Source organism: Neofelis nebulosa, chromosome 9 (assembly GCF_028018385.1).
Source record: "Neofelis nebulosa isolate mNeoNeb1 chromosome 9, mNeoNeb1.pri, whole genome shotgun sequence".
Classification (NCBI taxonomy): domain Eukaryota; kingdom Metazoa; phylum Chordata; class Mammalia; order Carnivora; family Felidae; genus Neofelis; species Neofelis nebulosa.
In genome coordinates this window covers 90,129,903-90,144,386 of record NC_080790.1, presented here as the reverse complement: position 1 = coordinate 90,144,386, position 14,484 = coordinate 90,129,903, and the positions used below count along the sequence as shown (strand labels likewise).

Genomic DNA, 14,484 nt, shown 5'->3' with positions numbered 1-14,484 from the left:
ATAGGAAAGCTATCAACTGAAAAGAGCTGTTTTCTGGGACGAAATTACGTATATATAAGCCATTTAGAACAGTGTCTGGTACATCCCATAAGTACTCAGTGGCACTGGTTAGTGTCATTTTTCTTGCACCAGCTGAAAATAACTTTGGGAATATAAGCTGTATTATTGTGCTTTATAAAACATGACACGTTAAGAATACATGACAATAGCATTTAAGCATTCTTGCTTTCTGATGAAATCATTTTCTTCACTTGTTAACAAGAAGACAAAATTTAATCAGGAGGAGCAGCTTATGAAGGAAAGAAAATATTTAATCAAGAAGGCCAGCTTTAAGGAGCATCTGGGTGGCTCAGTTGGTTAAGTGTCCGACTTTGGCTCAGGTCATGATCTCATGGTTCATGGGTTCAAGCCCCGTGTAGGGCTCTGTGCAGACAGCTGGGAGCCTGGAGTCTGCTTTGAATTCTATGTCTCCCTCTCTCTCTGTCCCTCTCCTACTTGCACTCTGTTTCTGTCTCTCAAAAATAAATAAATGTTAAAAAGTTTTTAAAAAAAAAAAAAGCCAGAGTTAGGCAGAGACATAAAATATGATGGTGCTGTGGTATCGCAGTCAAACCAGAGTACATGATTAAACAAGTAAAGTAATAGAATGTGGAATCTTACATCTACTTAGCCAACTACTGGAATCTTAGCCAACAACTGTTTCCAAGATAATATATATTTTTGAATATTTATTTATTTTGAGAGAAAGAGAGAGAGAGAGTGAGAAAGAGGCAGAGAATTCCAAGCAGGCTCTGTGCAGAACCTGACACAGGGCTCTATGCCATGAACAGTGAGATCATGACTTGAGCTGAAACCCAGAATCAGATGCTTAACCGACTGGGCCACACAGGTGCCCCCAAGACAATATTTTTAATTTAGCTGTAAAACTAGATCCTAATAAGAGAATTATATAAGACATTAAATAGTTTAGTTCAGGTCACTTAAAATCCAGTCAACCCCATATCTATGGGAGGATCCTGAAATGAGGTTAGTCTGTCCCAACAGGATTGAGGATCCTTATGCCCTGATTTGTGGCCCTGGTATGGATGGTAAATATTGATGGGAGAGCCAGGTGACACTGTCCAGGGGGGGTGAAGGATCGACTCCTCAGTTCAGTACCTCCATCCCTATATATCTGCCTGACTCCTAGGAGCTGCTTAATAAGTATTGAATGACTACATGAATTCAGACTACTTTCGTATAATGAAGTAAATACATGAAGTTCCAATCAGGAAAATGGGAGACTGATTTAAAGAGCTGGTTGCCAACAATTTGACAAAGCTGTAGTCTGTGGAAGGCAGGCCTGCTTTAGGAATGGGGGTAGGGGCTATTTTGAACAATCTCTGTGAAAAGACCAAGATTTTAAGAGTTTTAGGTGACAAGCTCCGAAAATAATACCTAAATCCACTAACACAGGAGGAAATTTTAATATCTTTTCTAGCTCTTTGAGTCTTTTCAGCTGTACCCTGCCCAAACTGCCAATATTAAGGACAGGTTTACCTGGTTGAGCAAAGAGTTCTCACTTTGGTGTTCACAGCTGGGCCTGCTGTGGGAGGAGAACACTTAATTGTGATATCCAGGACTCCAAGGGCGTTCTTAAGAAGGGAAGCTATGGCTGCTGCCTCTAAAGGCTTCCTTTATCAGCTTATTGGAAAAGACTTCCCAGTTCTGGACAGGTGCGTCTCTCAAGCTTCCCCCTTATAACACCTCCCCAGGAGCTCTGCTCTGCTTAGAGTCCTTGCTGGCAGGCCTTCACTGTGAGGCTTCCACTCTCCTGAGTGCCTAGTCTGCAGATGTTCCAAGCACCTTGCCTCTTGGAAATTATTTGGGAAAACCTCTTCATTAGATACTTTCCTTAACAGATACTCCGATACTTAGCTAGACGCTGAGTGGCAGGTCAGTGTCTCTGTTTAAGGAGCTACTAATTCTTGCCAGTTATTCTAAGTGTTTGCTATTTTGCATTTCTTTCTTTCCTTTCCTACATATACAGAATACCTAGTTTGAGAAAAGAGTAGAGAAGTCTTTGTTCCATTTCTGTCATATACTTTGATCTATTCAAGTTCTCTGTTTCTTTTTACATTCCTATTGGCATTTTATATATTTAGAATTTATTGCAGATACATTTAAAATTCATTAGCATGAGAGGTTTTATCTTCATCTTTTTTATCTTACTGTTTAAATTATCTCTTGTCGATAGCCTCTTGTGGGGTCTGTTTTTAAACGTTCCATCTGTTGGGGCATCTGGGTGGTTCAGTTGGTTAAACATCTAACTATTGATTTCGGCTCAGGGCATGATCTCAAGATTTGTGAGTTCAAACTCCACATTGGGTTCTGCGGTAACAGTGTGGAGCCTGCTTGGGATTCTCTGTTGGTCTCTCAAAAGTTCCATCTGAGAGTTTTTATCATAATTACAGTATTTAGCCCACTTATATTTATTTTCTAATTGAGCTTAGTTAGCCATCTTCATTTTTTCCATTTACAAACCTTCTTCATTTCTTCCCTAATTCTCACAATAACTTTGTGTAATATGTAAACATTATTACCTTCATTTTATTAAATGACACTGAGGGTCTGAAAGGTTAAGTGGTTTGCCTGGATCATAATGCAAACAAGTGACAGAGCTGGGGTTCAAACACAACGGTCTGACCTCACACCAAGACTTCCTCACACATATTGACTCATATCTAACAATGTGGGGCCTAGGGAGGTTTTCCTTTTTTTTTTTTTAAGTTGTTCATTTATTTTGAGAGAGAGCATTGGGTAGGAGCAGAAAGCCAGCATCCCAATCAGGTTCAATGCTGTCAGCATAGAGCCCGATGCAGGGCTTGAACTCATGAACGGTGAGATCATGACCTGAGCTGACATCAAGAGTTGGATGCTTAACCAATTGTGCCATCTAAGTGCTCTGAAAAAGTTTTTGGAAAAAGTGTCCTGAGTATTCTGTATAAGAACTGACTTTTAAAGTGTTTGTTTGGCTTATATCCCTGTAATTTCCTTTAATCCAGACACCCAGAAAGAAAATATCATTGGCTCTGTTTAAAAAGAACAAAAACAAAAAAAGGACCAACTTGGTTATTCTATTAATTTTGACTTCTCAGAAGAAGTATCTGGTCCCTGCCTTTTTTTTCCCCCTTTTCCTTCTTGTCTCTTCAGCACCACCCCCCCCCCCCCCCACCCAATTGTCTGCTCCCACCACTCTCTACTATGGTCCCATTTCTTCCAGACCTTGGACTGATTCTGAACCCGTGTTTCTACATGAGAACTTTGCATTACTTGACCTTTGGAGATCCTTGTAGATTAAAACTCTAAGTATGGCTAAGTCTACCTTTACACAGAGACCCCATTGTTGGTGTTTCTTTTTAAAAGAACTTCACTGAATTAGAAACATAAATTCAAACCAGCATCTGGATTCTTCAGATACAGCCAATAAGAAAATGTAAGGTATAAAGCAACAAAATAGATATTCCCAATTGGTCTGATTAATATTCAGTAAGAAGCCTGTTTTATATATGTATTAGAAAACAAATCCAAAATTTATCTCCTTCTGAGATAATTATTTTGCTCTTCGCTGGAACCTGTTTTTATGTCCTCTGGAAAGATTTACAGCTCAAATAAGCACCAGGAACAAATTAACTGCCAAGAGCTGTCCTCTCCATGATGCTGTTGATAGCCGTGTTAAGGTATTACAAATCTATTAGAAAGTGAGACATCACTGATTTGTTGTTTTAAAGGTTTGAGGTATAAGATTCTAATTAAACTATGAAAATGCTTTATCTGGCCTATTCCATACCATAAAATGTAACTTGATTTGAGTCCCTAAAAAAGTATCTTTACACACAACAGTCCTTTTTTTTTTTTTTTTCAATGATTGTTACTGTTTTTCCTTGAGTATTAGCCTGGATAGGAATTGAACAAGACTAACATTGAGAAGTGAAAGTATTTTATATTTTTCACAGTTAAGAAAAGATTCAGAATTTCCATAGGAGATGTGAATGGAAACTTAATTTTATGTGGAGTCTAGATTACCAGCATTCTAAATAACTTCCCTGGCTTGCTACAACTCTTAATAAAAATGGGTTAGCCTATTTAGTAAATTGAATGGCACGTCTACAGAGAAAAAGGTTGATGATCTCCATTATCACTGGTTTATATACACGATTCTCTTCCTCCACTCAGTGAAACTTGCTAAGGCTGTTGAATTAGGTATCTTTGTGATTGTGTCAAGCTTAAAGGTAGATCTCTGTAGCTCAGAACTGTTAATCTCTGGCTTTTTCTAGCTGTTTTAGTGGTCCTTTGTATTTCCGCATTGTCATACGATGAACTCCCTGTATGTTCCCTTTGGTTTGCTTCAAATACAAAGAGCTAATCGGAATTCTTCAGTAGGCCCTGCATTTTCTTCACTTCACATGACTGAGCTGCCTGCTCTTTTTCTGTTGCTTCTATTAGAAGACAGCATTAGCAGAGGTCTGTCTACTAAGGTCCCTTTTTGTATAGAACTTTTGATTAGGCAAACACATACCTGTCTTGTGCCTTAGAATTTTGTTCTTGGTTATTTCCACTGACAAAATAGCAAGTTGACTGCTGATGATGTCATGAATTACTTCATATCTCAATTTTCATTTTAATTTAAATCGAGACCCCAGGTGTTTAACGTTACCAATTGTGGAAATCTTCACACTGTTGTAAAGTCACTCTGGAGGGGGCACCTGGGTGGCTCAGTTGGTGAAGCACCAGCTTCTGCTGGGTCATGATCTCCTGGTTCATGAGTTCGAGCCCCACATCGGGCTCTCTTGTCAGTGCAGAACCTGCTTCAGATCCTCTGTCTCCCTCTCTCCACTCTCCCACATGTGTGTGCTCTCAAAAATAAATAAAAACATTAAAGTCATTCTGGAGAAGAGACTTTAGTACCACCCAAATCCTCAAGTCATTTATTTTATTTTTTATAATGTTTTTTATTTTATTTTTGAGAGAGACCTAATGTGACTGGGGGAGGGGCAGAGCAGGAGACACAGAATCTGAAGCAGGCTCCAGGCTCTGAGCTCTCAGCATAGAGCCGACGCAGGGCTTGAACCCACTAATGGTGAGATCATGACCTGAGCCGAAGTCAGGGCCACCCAGGCACCCACCAAATCCTCAAATCATCTGTAAAGGAGTTCTTAGTGAAATTCCTAATTCAAGTCTAAGACCTCTCTGCAAAAGTTGCATGATCCAGTTGGCAAGAATTGGAAGCTGGGCACATCATTAGGGAGGCATGCCTGCTCTCATTCTGCTCACCTGCATTCTACCCCAGCTGACACCACCTTCATTCAGTGACAAGGAAGCTTCAGATTCACTTGCTTCTCCACAGGAAACAGCTCCTCTTTGCAGTGGATGGCAGGGAGTGAACTCGGTTCACAGTTACAGGCCGTTCAGCTCTGGCTACACAGGTGTTGCCAAGAACTGTGGTTGCAGATTCAAGCGCACTCACGCTTCGGGGAATTCCTTCAGTTTTTGTTGGTGAAGCACTTCCTCCTGAAGATTTCTAGAATTTGTCTTCAAATTCCATGTTTTTTTTCTTCGATCGATTTTCTTGTATGTGTCTATGTGAAATTATTAGTCTGTACTCCTCGTCAGAATCCTCACCCAATAAATGACAATTGATACAGTTCTAATGTTTCAAGAGTTCAGGCATTATCTTTTTAGGTACAAAATATCCTGTGTGTTGTGAAGAAATATTCTGATTATAAGTACTTATTAGTGGTACTTCTATTTTATTTAAATGTGAATCCCTAGGCATAATTTTTTTTTTTTTTACAAATGACCATTTCTAACATGTTTAATATTTAAATTCTATCCATTGATAAATGTTCCTTATTACCTCAGGTGGAAGAGGCCTTGGAAGCTGTCAAAAATGCTACAAATGAACAAGACCTTGCAAATCACTTTAAAGAATTTGGCAAAGCAATGGTGAAACTGAACTATGTAGCAGCAAGAAGACAACAGGTGGGGAAAATTCAGGAAATGCTGGGTGAGAAAATGTGTGTTTAAGTAACCTCCTCACTTGGTAGGCTTAAACAACAGATCAGCCTTATCTGCTGGTTATCAAATTAGCAAATGTCCTCAGAACCTGTGATCAACAAAGGTTGCTTATTACATGGGCCAGTTTGCATAGCATTTTGGGCCCTGGGGTACTCTCTGCCCCCTGCCTACCTAGGGTAGGTCATAGGCCTCCTGTGTGACTGGTGGGAACCACTGTAACCTTTTTTCCACTGTAAGAAAAGCTCCCCAATCAAAAAAAAAAAAAAAAAAGAAAAGAAAAAAGAAAAAAAAAGAAAGGAGGGGAGAGTGGTTTCATGTAGTGCAGTGGATGCTTTCTGAGCACCACCCTTTGCCCTCACTTTTTGTTTCCTAGCCCTATAGACCCCATCATGCATATGCATAGCCCAATAGTGCAGCATGTTGAGTGACCCCTTTATGAAAGACAAGAGGACTATGCAAAGAAAATCAAGGAAAGGCAGAGAAGAAAATAAATGTGTGGGGGTGTGGGATAACACAGGTTAAGTGTGAGTTACTCTGATGAAGGTGACTGACATAGTGTCTTCTGTCATCCTTTTGTCTAGAGCTAGCACTCTCAATTTAGTCTATTCTAGTTGTTTGTCAAGTACCATTAGGATTTTATCCTCAAGGAATTGGGTTTTATTTTTTTCCCCTAGGAAAAACATCTCCAAATGTGAAAGGGTCAGTTAAAAATCCTTTACCCGTCCTCTTGACTGTTCCTAGAATTCAACACGTAGGGCAATTCCTAGTGATTCAAGATGGTCTGTGACCAACAAGCAAGTTTTATTCAACAAACATTTGTCGAGTGTTCTTCTGTGCCAGGTTGAAGGAACTTTGGTATTACAAACTGGACCAAGATCTAGTTTCTGCCCCTAACATGCTTGCAGTATTCTTTGTGTGAGAGAGGCATGCATGTGATTTGAGATTACTTGATGATTTAAGTATTTTGTCATCAGCAGACTCAAATGAGCTCTTGTGTGATAGTCCAAAATGTAAGATGGGTAGGAGTGAAGTTACTCTGAAACACAAATGTGAGACCAAGAAAGCTACTTAGCTAATTTAAACAACTGAGAAAAAAGCCATTGAATCTTGATCTTAGTGAACCACACGGGCAGTTGGGAAGAAAGGTAGGGGCCAGGACATTGGGAGTCTTGCAGAAGTTTTGGATTTTATTGTAAGTGGGTGGGTAGTGTTTGAATAGTTCAAAGTTTGATATCAGTGTCTCAAAGACGTATTTTAGGATTCTAGATATGCTGTGCAGAAGAGAATGGAAGAGGAGAGACCGGCTATAGTTGGGGGGGGCGGGGAGCTGAAGTAGTCTAGGTGAGAGATGGTGGTCTTGATTCGTTTGTAGTGGTGGAAATGGAGGAAACTGCAAAGAATCCAAGTTTATTTTGAAACTAGAACTCTGAGGACCTGATGTTAAATTGGACATGTTAGGAAGTGACAGCAACCAGTTCAGTTCTAAGGTTCTGGTTTCAGCACATGAGTAAATGTTGGTAAATTTACAGAGATGGGAAAGACTGGGTCAGTTGGGTACAGAAATTAATATTTCATATTTAGATACATGGCTTGTGAGATGCCTGTGAACTCTCCATGTAAAAATGTCAAATAGAAGAGAGTTGTGGGTTGGAGATGGACACATCAGGTACTGGTGTGTATATAGATGTGTATTAAAATTCATGGACGTGTATGAGATTTATATGAGAATACCCATAAGTATCATTTATTTCATTAATACCTTATTTTTAATTAACTGCTAGTTGTCTCTTTCAAGAAAATTTAGAAAACAGGTAGAATTGGAAGAAGGAAAAAACCATAGAACACCCTACCACCCAAGAAAAAAGTGGTACAATTTTGGTATATTGCATTTTAGTTATTTATCTTCATATTTTAGCATATTTATAATCATACTTTGCATACAAGTATGCATATTATGTTCTGCCTTTTCACTTATCTTGTAAATATTATTCATGTCATTTATTGAAAACTATAGTATCCAGAGCCTATCAAATAAATAAATGCTTCAGTCATTTACTTAGCCAATTCTTCATAATTTAAAAAAAAAATTTAATGCTTATTTATTTTTGAGACAGCAAGAGACAGAGCATGAACGGGGGAGGATCAGAGAGAGGGAGACACAGATTCCAAAACAGGCTCCAGGCTCTGAGCTGTCAGCACAGAGTCCAACACGGGGCTCGAACTCACGGAGCGCGAGATCATGACCTGAGCCAAAGTCCGCCGCTCAACCGACTGAGCCACCCAGGCGCCCCCAATTCTTCATAATTTAACATTTAGATTGTTTGCAGGGTTTTTTAAATGTAATTAAGGAATGTTTCCTCAAGTGTTTTTATAGAGAGAATCCCCCTTCCATCTCTTCCTTTTTTAAGTGTAGGTACCCAGTAATATAATATGCAATTTCTGGACCAGAGTTCTGGAGGTTAAAAGGCTCTTCATGACTAGTCGGGAGAAACCTTTTACTTTGAATGCCTAGATAATTATCTGGCATAGAAAGTACATACATGTGTTGGTTACCTATTGGTGTTCATGTTTAGGACCAAAAAGAAATGCCCTCAAACTAGAAATCATGTTGGCGGGCTAAATTCATTAGTGCATAAGCAAAAGAGGATAGATGGTTCAGTTAATTATTATTTGTCAATCTGCCTTGACAATCCTAGATAACCAATCCATTGTGCTTGTCTCAGAGTTGTTTTGACACACACAAAAGAAAAGATACCATTGTTGCCAGGTCATTCATATAACACATACTGAATAAATAAATAAAAACTGAACCCCAGTGATTCAAGTAACCTTCAATGATGTTTTGAAACTGGAAAAATTTCTCTGAGATCCTCAGCTGGCAATCCTACATGGCCTCAGAGAGCAGCGCTGCCTTTAACATTTCCGTAAATGATGTGAACATTTTCTTAACAATGCTCTTTAAAGCTGAAGATCAAGAGATTCCCAGGTGGTAGTATTTTGACAGCCCAAACAAGGAAGACACATCACCTTTGATCTATTTTTATTCCCTAAACTCAGTGATTGAGCTGCCATTAAAGATAGCTTTAAAAAAATAAAATGAAATGAACCCTAGTCCGAACCTGAAAATGAAGTGGCAGATATGCACTAAGGAAAAATCAGAAGAGTTTGATTTCCCATATTTGTAATTGTCATTGACTATAAGGGCAAGCAATATCATAAGACTGAAGCCTGGGTTTTCCTCTGCTGCTTAACTAACTCCTATCCATGCAGGCTACTTGTCTGTATCTTGGTTTTTACATTTTCCCCAGCAATATTTGAGTGCCTTTTATAAGCCAAACATTTGCTAATAAGTAAAGGGTCACTAAACAAGATCGGGTTTCCTGCTCTCAAGAGATACAACACAGGAGGGACACATGCTTAAATATGTAACTCCAGTACAGTATAATAAGTATTGATGATAGGAGGGGATAGGGGCTTGTGGGAGCAGATAGAAGGAGACATCGCCTAGAGAGCTGGATGGAATAGGTTCCAGGAAGATGGGCCGTGTTGAGTGAAAGGGTTGGGTAGAAGAGGGGTACTCCAGTATTTCATATGGAAAGAACACCATACACAAAGTCCTGGCAGCTAGAGAGAGGACAAGGGAAGGTAGATGGTTTACAAAATTCAGTGGAGTTCTGTGAGTCTGACTCAGAGTTCAATAACAAACGTTTCCATGGCAAACTCCATGGATGTGACAGGTTTCATGTTTTGCACACACAGGATCTGAAGGACCCTCACTGTCGGAATGAGATGGCAGCCGTCCGAGGGGCTCTAAAGAAGAATGCCACAATGCTGTACACAGCCTCCCAAGCGTTTCTCCGCCACCCAGATGTTGCTGCCACCAGAGCCAACCGAGATTATGTGTTTAAACAAGTCCAGGAAGCCATTGCTGGCATCTCCAATGCTGCTCAAGCTACCTCGCCCACCGATGAAGCCAAAGGCCACACAGGCATCGGTGAGCTGGCTGCAGTCCTGAATGAGTTTGATGTAAGTGTCCCAGTGGTGCACACAGAGGAGTATACACTTGCATTGAAAAAAATGATTTGGGGATGAAGGGCCACAGTAGCATACATGAATTTACCCCTCATGGAAGCTTAGGATAAAAGGTAAATTATATCCTATTTCTGTTGATCGGAATCCAACATAGTGGCAGAGCCTAGTTTTCTTGTATTCAAAGGATCTAACAACAATGTTGAAGAGGACCTGATGTTAGGCAAGCAGAAGCCCTGTAAATCATTAACTTTTTTTTATCCCACTGGTTATTTAGGGACCATTCATCACTTGGATGATGATCTTTATTTTTAAGGGGACAAATGTCATAAGCAGTGTAGGTATAGATTGCCTCTATGTTGTGCCTGGGTGAAGAACTACCCTCAATGTGTTCATTTTAAATCATTGACAAACGTTGTTGCCCACTGATCCCACATGGGATCGCCATCTTCCTTGAATAGACCCCTCTGGGTAATGCCTCTGCAGGACCCATGAATGACCCACATTCTGCACCTGCTGTTTCTGGGGGTGTGTCCCAATGAGCGAAGCAGTAGGAAGATGGCATCAAAGTGAATGGGAGGCATTCATGTAATCAGTACCCCAGGATGAGAGCCCTCACTTCTCCTGGATCAGGATATGGACCCACCTATGGAATGCTGGAATTCATCTGAGCTCATTCTGTGTTCAGTGTGAGAGTCTAAGTGTGTTGTGAGAACTACCAAGATTTAAAATAATTGGTATCTGCTTTCAAGGATTCTATTTCCCTGTAAGGAGATGGGAGAAGTAGAATGTATTAAATACCTTTCAAGGGATAAAACAGTATTAACGAAATTCATAAGAGAAAAATAGGTTACTTAACAGCTGTGGAGAAAGATGATGAGCTTGCTTTTGGATCTGTTGACATGAATTTTTGGCAGGAGATGACTGGCTAGAAAAGAGAATCGGGAACAAAGCAGTGATTGCTAGAGACCTAAAGCTGGAAGATCTAATGGAAGAATAATTATGATACTTGACCTAGCTGTTTTCACAGGGGTGTCTCCTCTTTTAGTTTTTTCAGTCAGTCAAAATATAATAGACCATATACTGTTTCCTATGTTTTTTTCTTTTCTTTTTTTTTTTTTTAGTCAAGATTAAATATAATAAATTTAAAGTACCACATGATCACCTGGGTGGCTCAGTTGGTTAAGTGTTGGGAGAGAAAGTTAATAACTCACATATCACATTCAACTGATTTCATGCAAGTGACAGGTTATATTTATTTAAAGATATTTGGAAATTTAGGGGCAACTGGGTGGCTCAGTTGGTTAAGTGTCCGGCTTCGGCTCAGGTCATGATCTCATGGTTTCTGGGTTTGGGCCTGGCTCTGGGCTCTGTGCTGACAGCTTGGAGCCTGGTGACTGCTTCAGATTGTGTCTCCCTTTCTCTGCTCCTCCCCACTCGTGCTCACGCTCGCTCTCTCTTTCACAAATAAATAAACATTAAAAAATATTATTTAAGTATTTACCACAGGGATTGGGGGTTAATATGTAATTCACAAAGTTTGAGGAGACAACTGAAAATCCATTGGAGCTAATAGAGTTCAGTAAGGTTATCAGTTTTAAAATATACGTCCACAGATTTGCAAAGTGCAAAAACATAGAGTAATGGAAAAACAGATCTTATTTTTAAAAAAATGATCCTGTTGATAGAAATGAAAAATAGTTTGTTGGCTTTATTTTATTCCTTATTTCCTTATAAATGTTGGAAATCATCCTGATGCAAATGTGGAAGACTAGAAACAAAACAAAAAAAACTCAGTGGCAACTTCTACTTCTGGGTATGATATCACAATGATATCACAAGCCTGGGTAGGAAAACTATTGATTCTTAATTTTTACAATGTTCAGACAATCCCAATAAAAATTCTAAGAGTTCTTTTGAAACTTGACAGAGTAATGATGAAGTTTTTTTTCTGGACTAAGAATGAATAAGCCAATATTTTAAGGAGATGAAAATGAGCGGGTGATGTACTTGATATTAAAACATTCTAATGCTACATTCATTTTAAAAGTGTGCATTAGACCAAAAAATGCCTAGTCAAGTTAAACCGAATAGAAAATTGCAAAGAATCTCCAATACAAAATTATCTTATGAAATGTTAGTTTTTAAAATTAGTAGGTGGATTAGTCAGATTTTGACAAAACTATATTTTTATAATCCTATGTTAACTTCAAAAAGTAAACAGTAAACCCTGCCAGGACCTAGTAATAGGAGTAGAAGCACTGAATGCTGAGAACTAACTCCCTGAAAGGACAGTCAGACCCTTCAGCTGCTGCCACCTTCTGCCCAAGCGTGAGGACTCCACCTTCCCATTTTCTTTGTATCCAGAACCTTCTCACTGAAAGGAGCTTTTACTAAAAATGAGGTTCACAATACAAAAGGCTTTGGACTCATAAAATAAAACTTAAGCCTGTATGGGGAAAATCTATTAGCAAAGTATGTTGGAAATACTTAAACATTTGAAATGTTGGTTTGTATGTATGTGTGTGTGTTATTTTATTTTATTTTTTAATGTTTATTTATTTTTAAATATGAAATTTATTGTCAAATTGGTTTCCATACAACACCCAGTGCTCATCCCAACAGATGCCCTCCTCAATACCCATCACCCACCCTCTCCTCCCTCCCACCCCCCATTAACCCTCAGTTTGTTCTCAATTTTTAAGAGTCTCTTATGTTTTGGCTTCCTCCCTCTCTAACCTCTCTTTTTTTTTTTTCTTTTTTCTTCCCCTCCCTCATGGTCTTCTGTTAAGTTTCTCAGGATCCACATAAGAGTGAAAACATACGGTATCTGTCTTTCTCTGTATGACTTATTTCACTTAGCATCACACTCTCCAGTTGCATCCACATTGCTACAAAAGGCCATATTTCATTCTTTCTCATTGCCATGTAGTATTTTGTTAACTGTAGTGATACACTGTGCAAATATGGCTTTGGGAGGTTGATACAGAAATGTAAGTTTGTTACAGAACATGACATATTAACTAAGTAATTCACTCTATTTTCACTATTATACTAGGTAATTTTTATTAGTTAAAATAAGTGTATTATGTCAATTCTATGCTTATATAATACCAGACTACTCAATTATATATTGGCTAAGTATATTAATCAAGTAATATTTTATTAAGAATGTATACTGGTTCACAAGCTATATAAATAACTAAAGCATTATCTAATGTTTAAAACTTTATTTCTCAGAGATTGACAAATGTTTAAAACTTCATTTCTCAGAGATTGACAAAAATCATCAGGGAGAACCATCTATATTGGTGATTTATAGATAGTAATTCAATTGGGTATGGTTCCCTAAAAATTTAGTAAGTGCAGTTTCAGTACTTTCTCAAACATAGTAATGCTAATAAAGTATTACAGAATATGACCAGACATAAGTTAATTAGCCATTTGTAGATGTGTTGATTTTTCCACCATTTGACAACAGCAAATCTAGACAGTCCTTAAGGATATTTGAAATTATCACTAATAATTAATGTTCTCCTTCTCTTGGTAACAGAATTCTCCATTTCTGTTCTTTAGTTGCATAATGAATACTTTTTTTTTATTCTGCAGACATAGTGACTTGAAATTGATTTTTGAATTCAGACATCTGTCTTATATCCTAAAAGCTATTCTCAGATATTAAACAAATTGATACCACATTGGGAGGGAAACTCACTCAAACTTCCTGTGAATTAGTTTTCTGGCAATATCCCTTCCTGATGCTAGGTTTACTGACTTGCCAACGTGAAGGAGATTTTCAAAAGTAAAGTATGTTTGAGATCTTGAAGTGAAAGTAACTATAGAAATACACAAGTCATTGTGAGCATGGCTAGCATGCCTTAATGTTCAATTTCAAGCACAATTTGTATTAGTCATCAGTATGCAAAACCCAGTTTTAGGGGCGGTAGGATGCAGAAGTGACGTAAAGTTTGATAGCTGACTAAAAACAAAGTAAAAATTAGTATTTTTACGTTAATTTGTTAAGTTGTAGGATTGATTTTTTTTTTTTAATCTAGGTAGTTAAAATGGTGGCTCAATGCATGGTGACCTATTTTCTGGCACTATTTTTCTGCCTACATGAATAGTTGATGTAGTGATTTATGAAGCAAAGGAATGAAGAAAAAACCCAGGATTTTAACAACTTGAAACTGTCAAGGGAGTTTCTAATGATAAAATAGCAAAGAGAAAATGATTGCTAACCAATGGAAAAATCAGCCTCTGTTTATTTATTTTTTTTTCAACGTTTTTTTTTTGTTTTTTGTTTTTTTTTTTTGGACAGAGAGAGACAGAGCATGAACGGGGGAGGGGCAGAGAGAGAGGGAGATACAGAATCGGAAGCAGGCTCCAGGCTCTGAGCCA

The 14,484-nt window shown here is 38.4% G+C and overlaps 1 protein-coding gene across 1 annotated transcript; it reads left to right on the top strand.

Annotated features, from left to right (window-relative positions):
• The first annotated feature begins 1,650 nt into the window (after positions 1–1,650).
• Positions 1,651–10,149, top strand: LOC131486333 (catenin alpha-2-like). Its single transcript, XM_058686396.1, has 4 exons — positions 1,651–1,715; positions 3,638–3,719; positions 5,902–6,021; positions 9,817–10,149. Exons 1-4 carry the CDS (start codon positions 1,651–1,653, stop codon positions 10,147–10,149), a joined length of 600 nt encoding a protein of 199 aa, XP_058542379.1.
• The last annotated feature ends 4,335 nt before the right edge of the window (positions 10,150–14,484 follow it).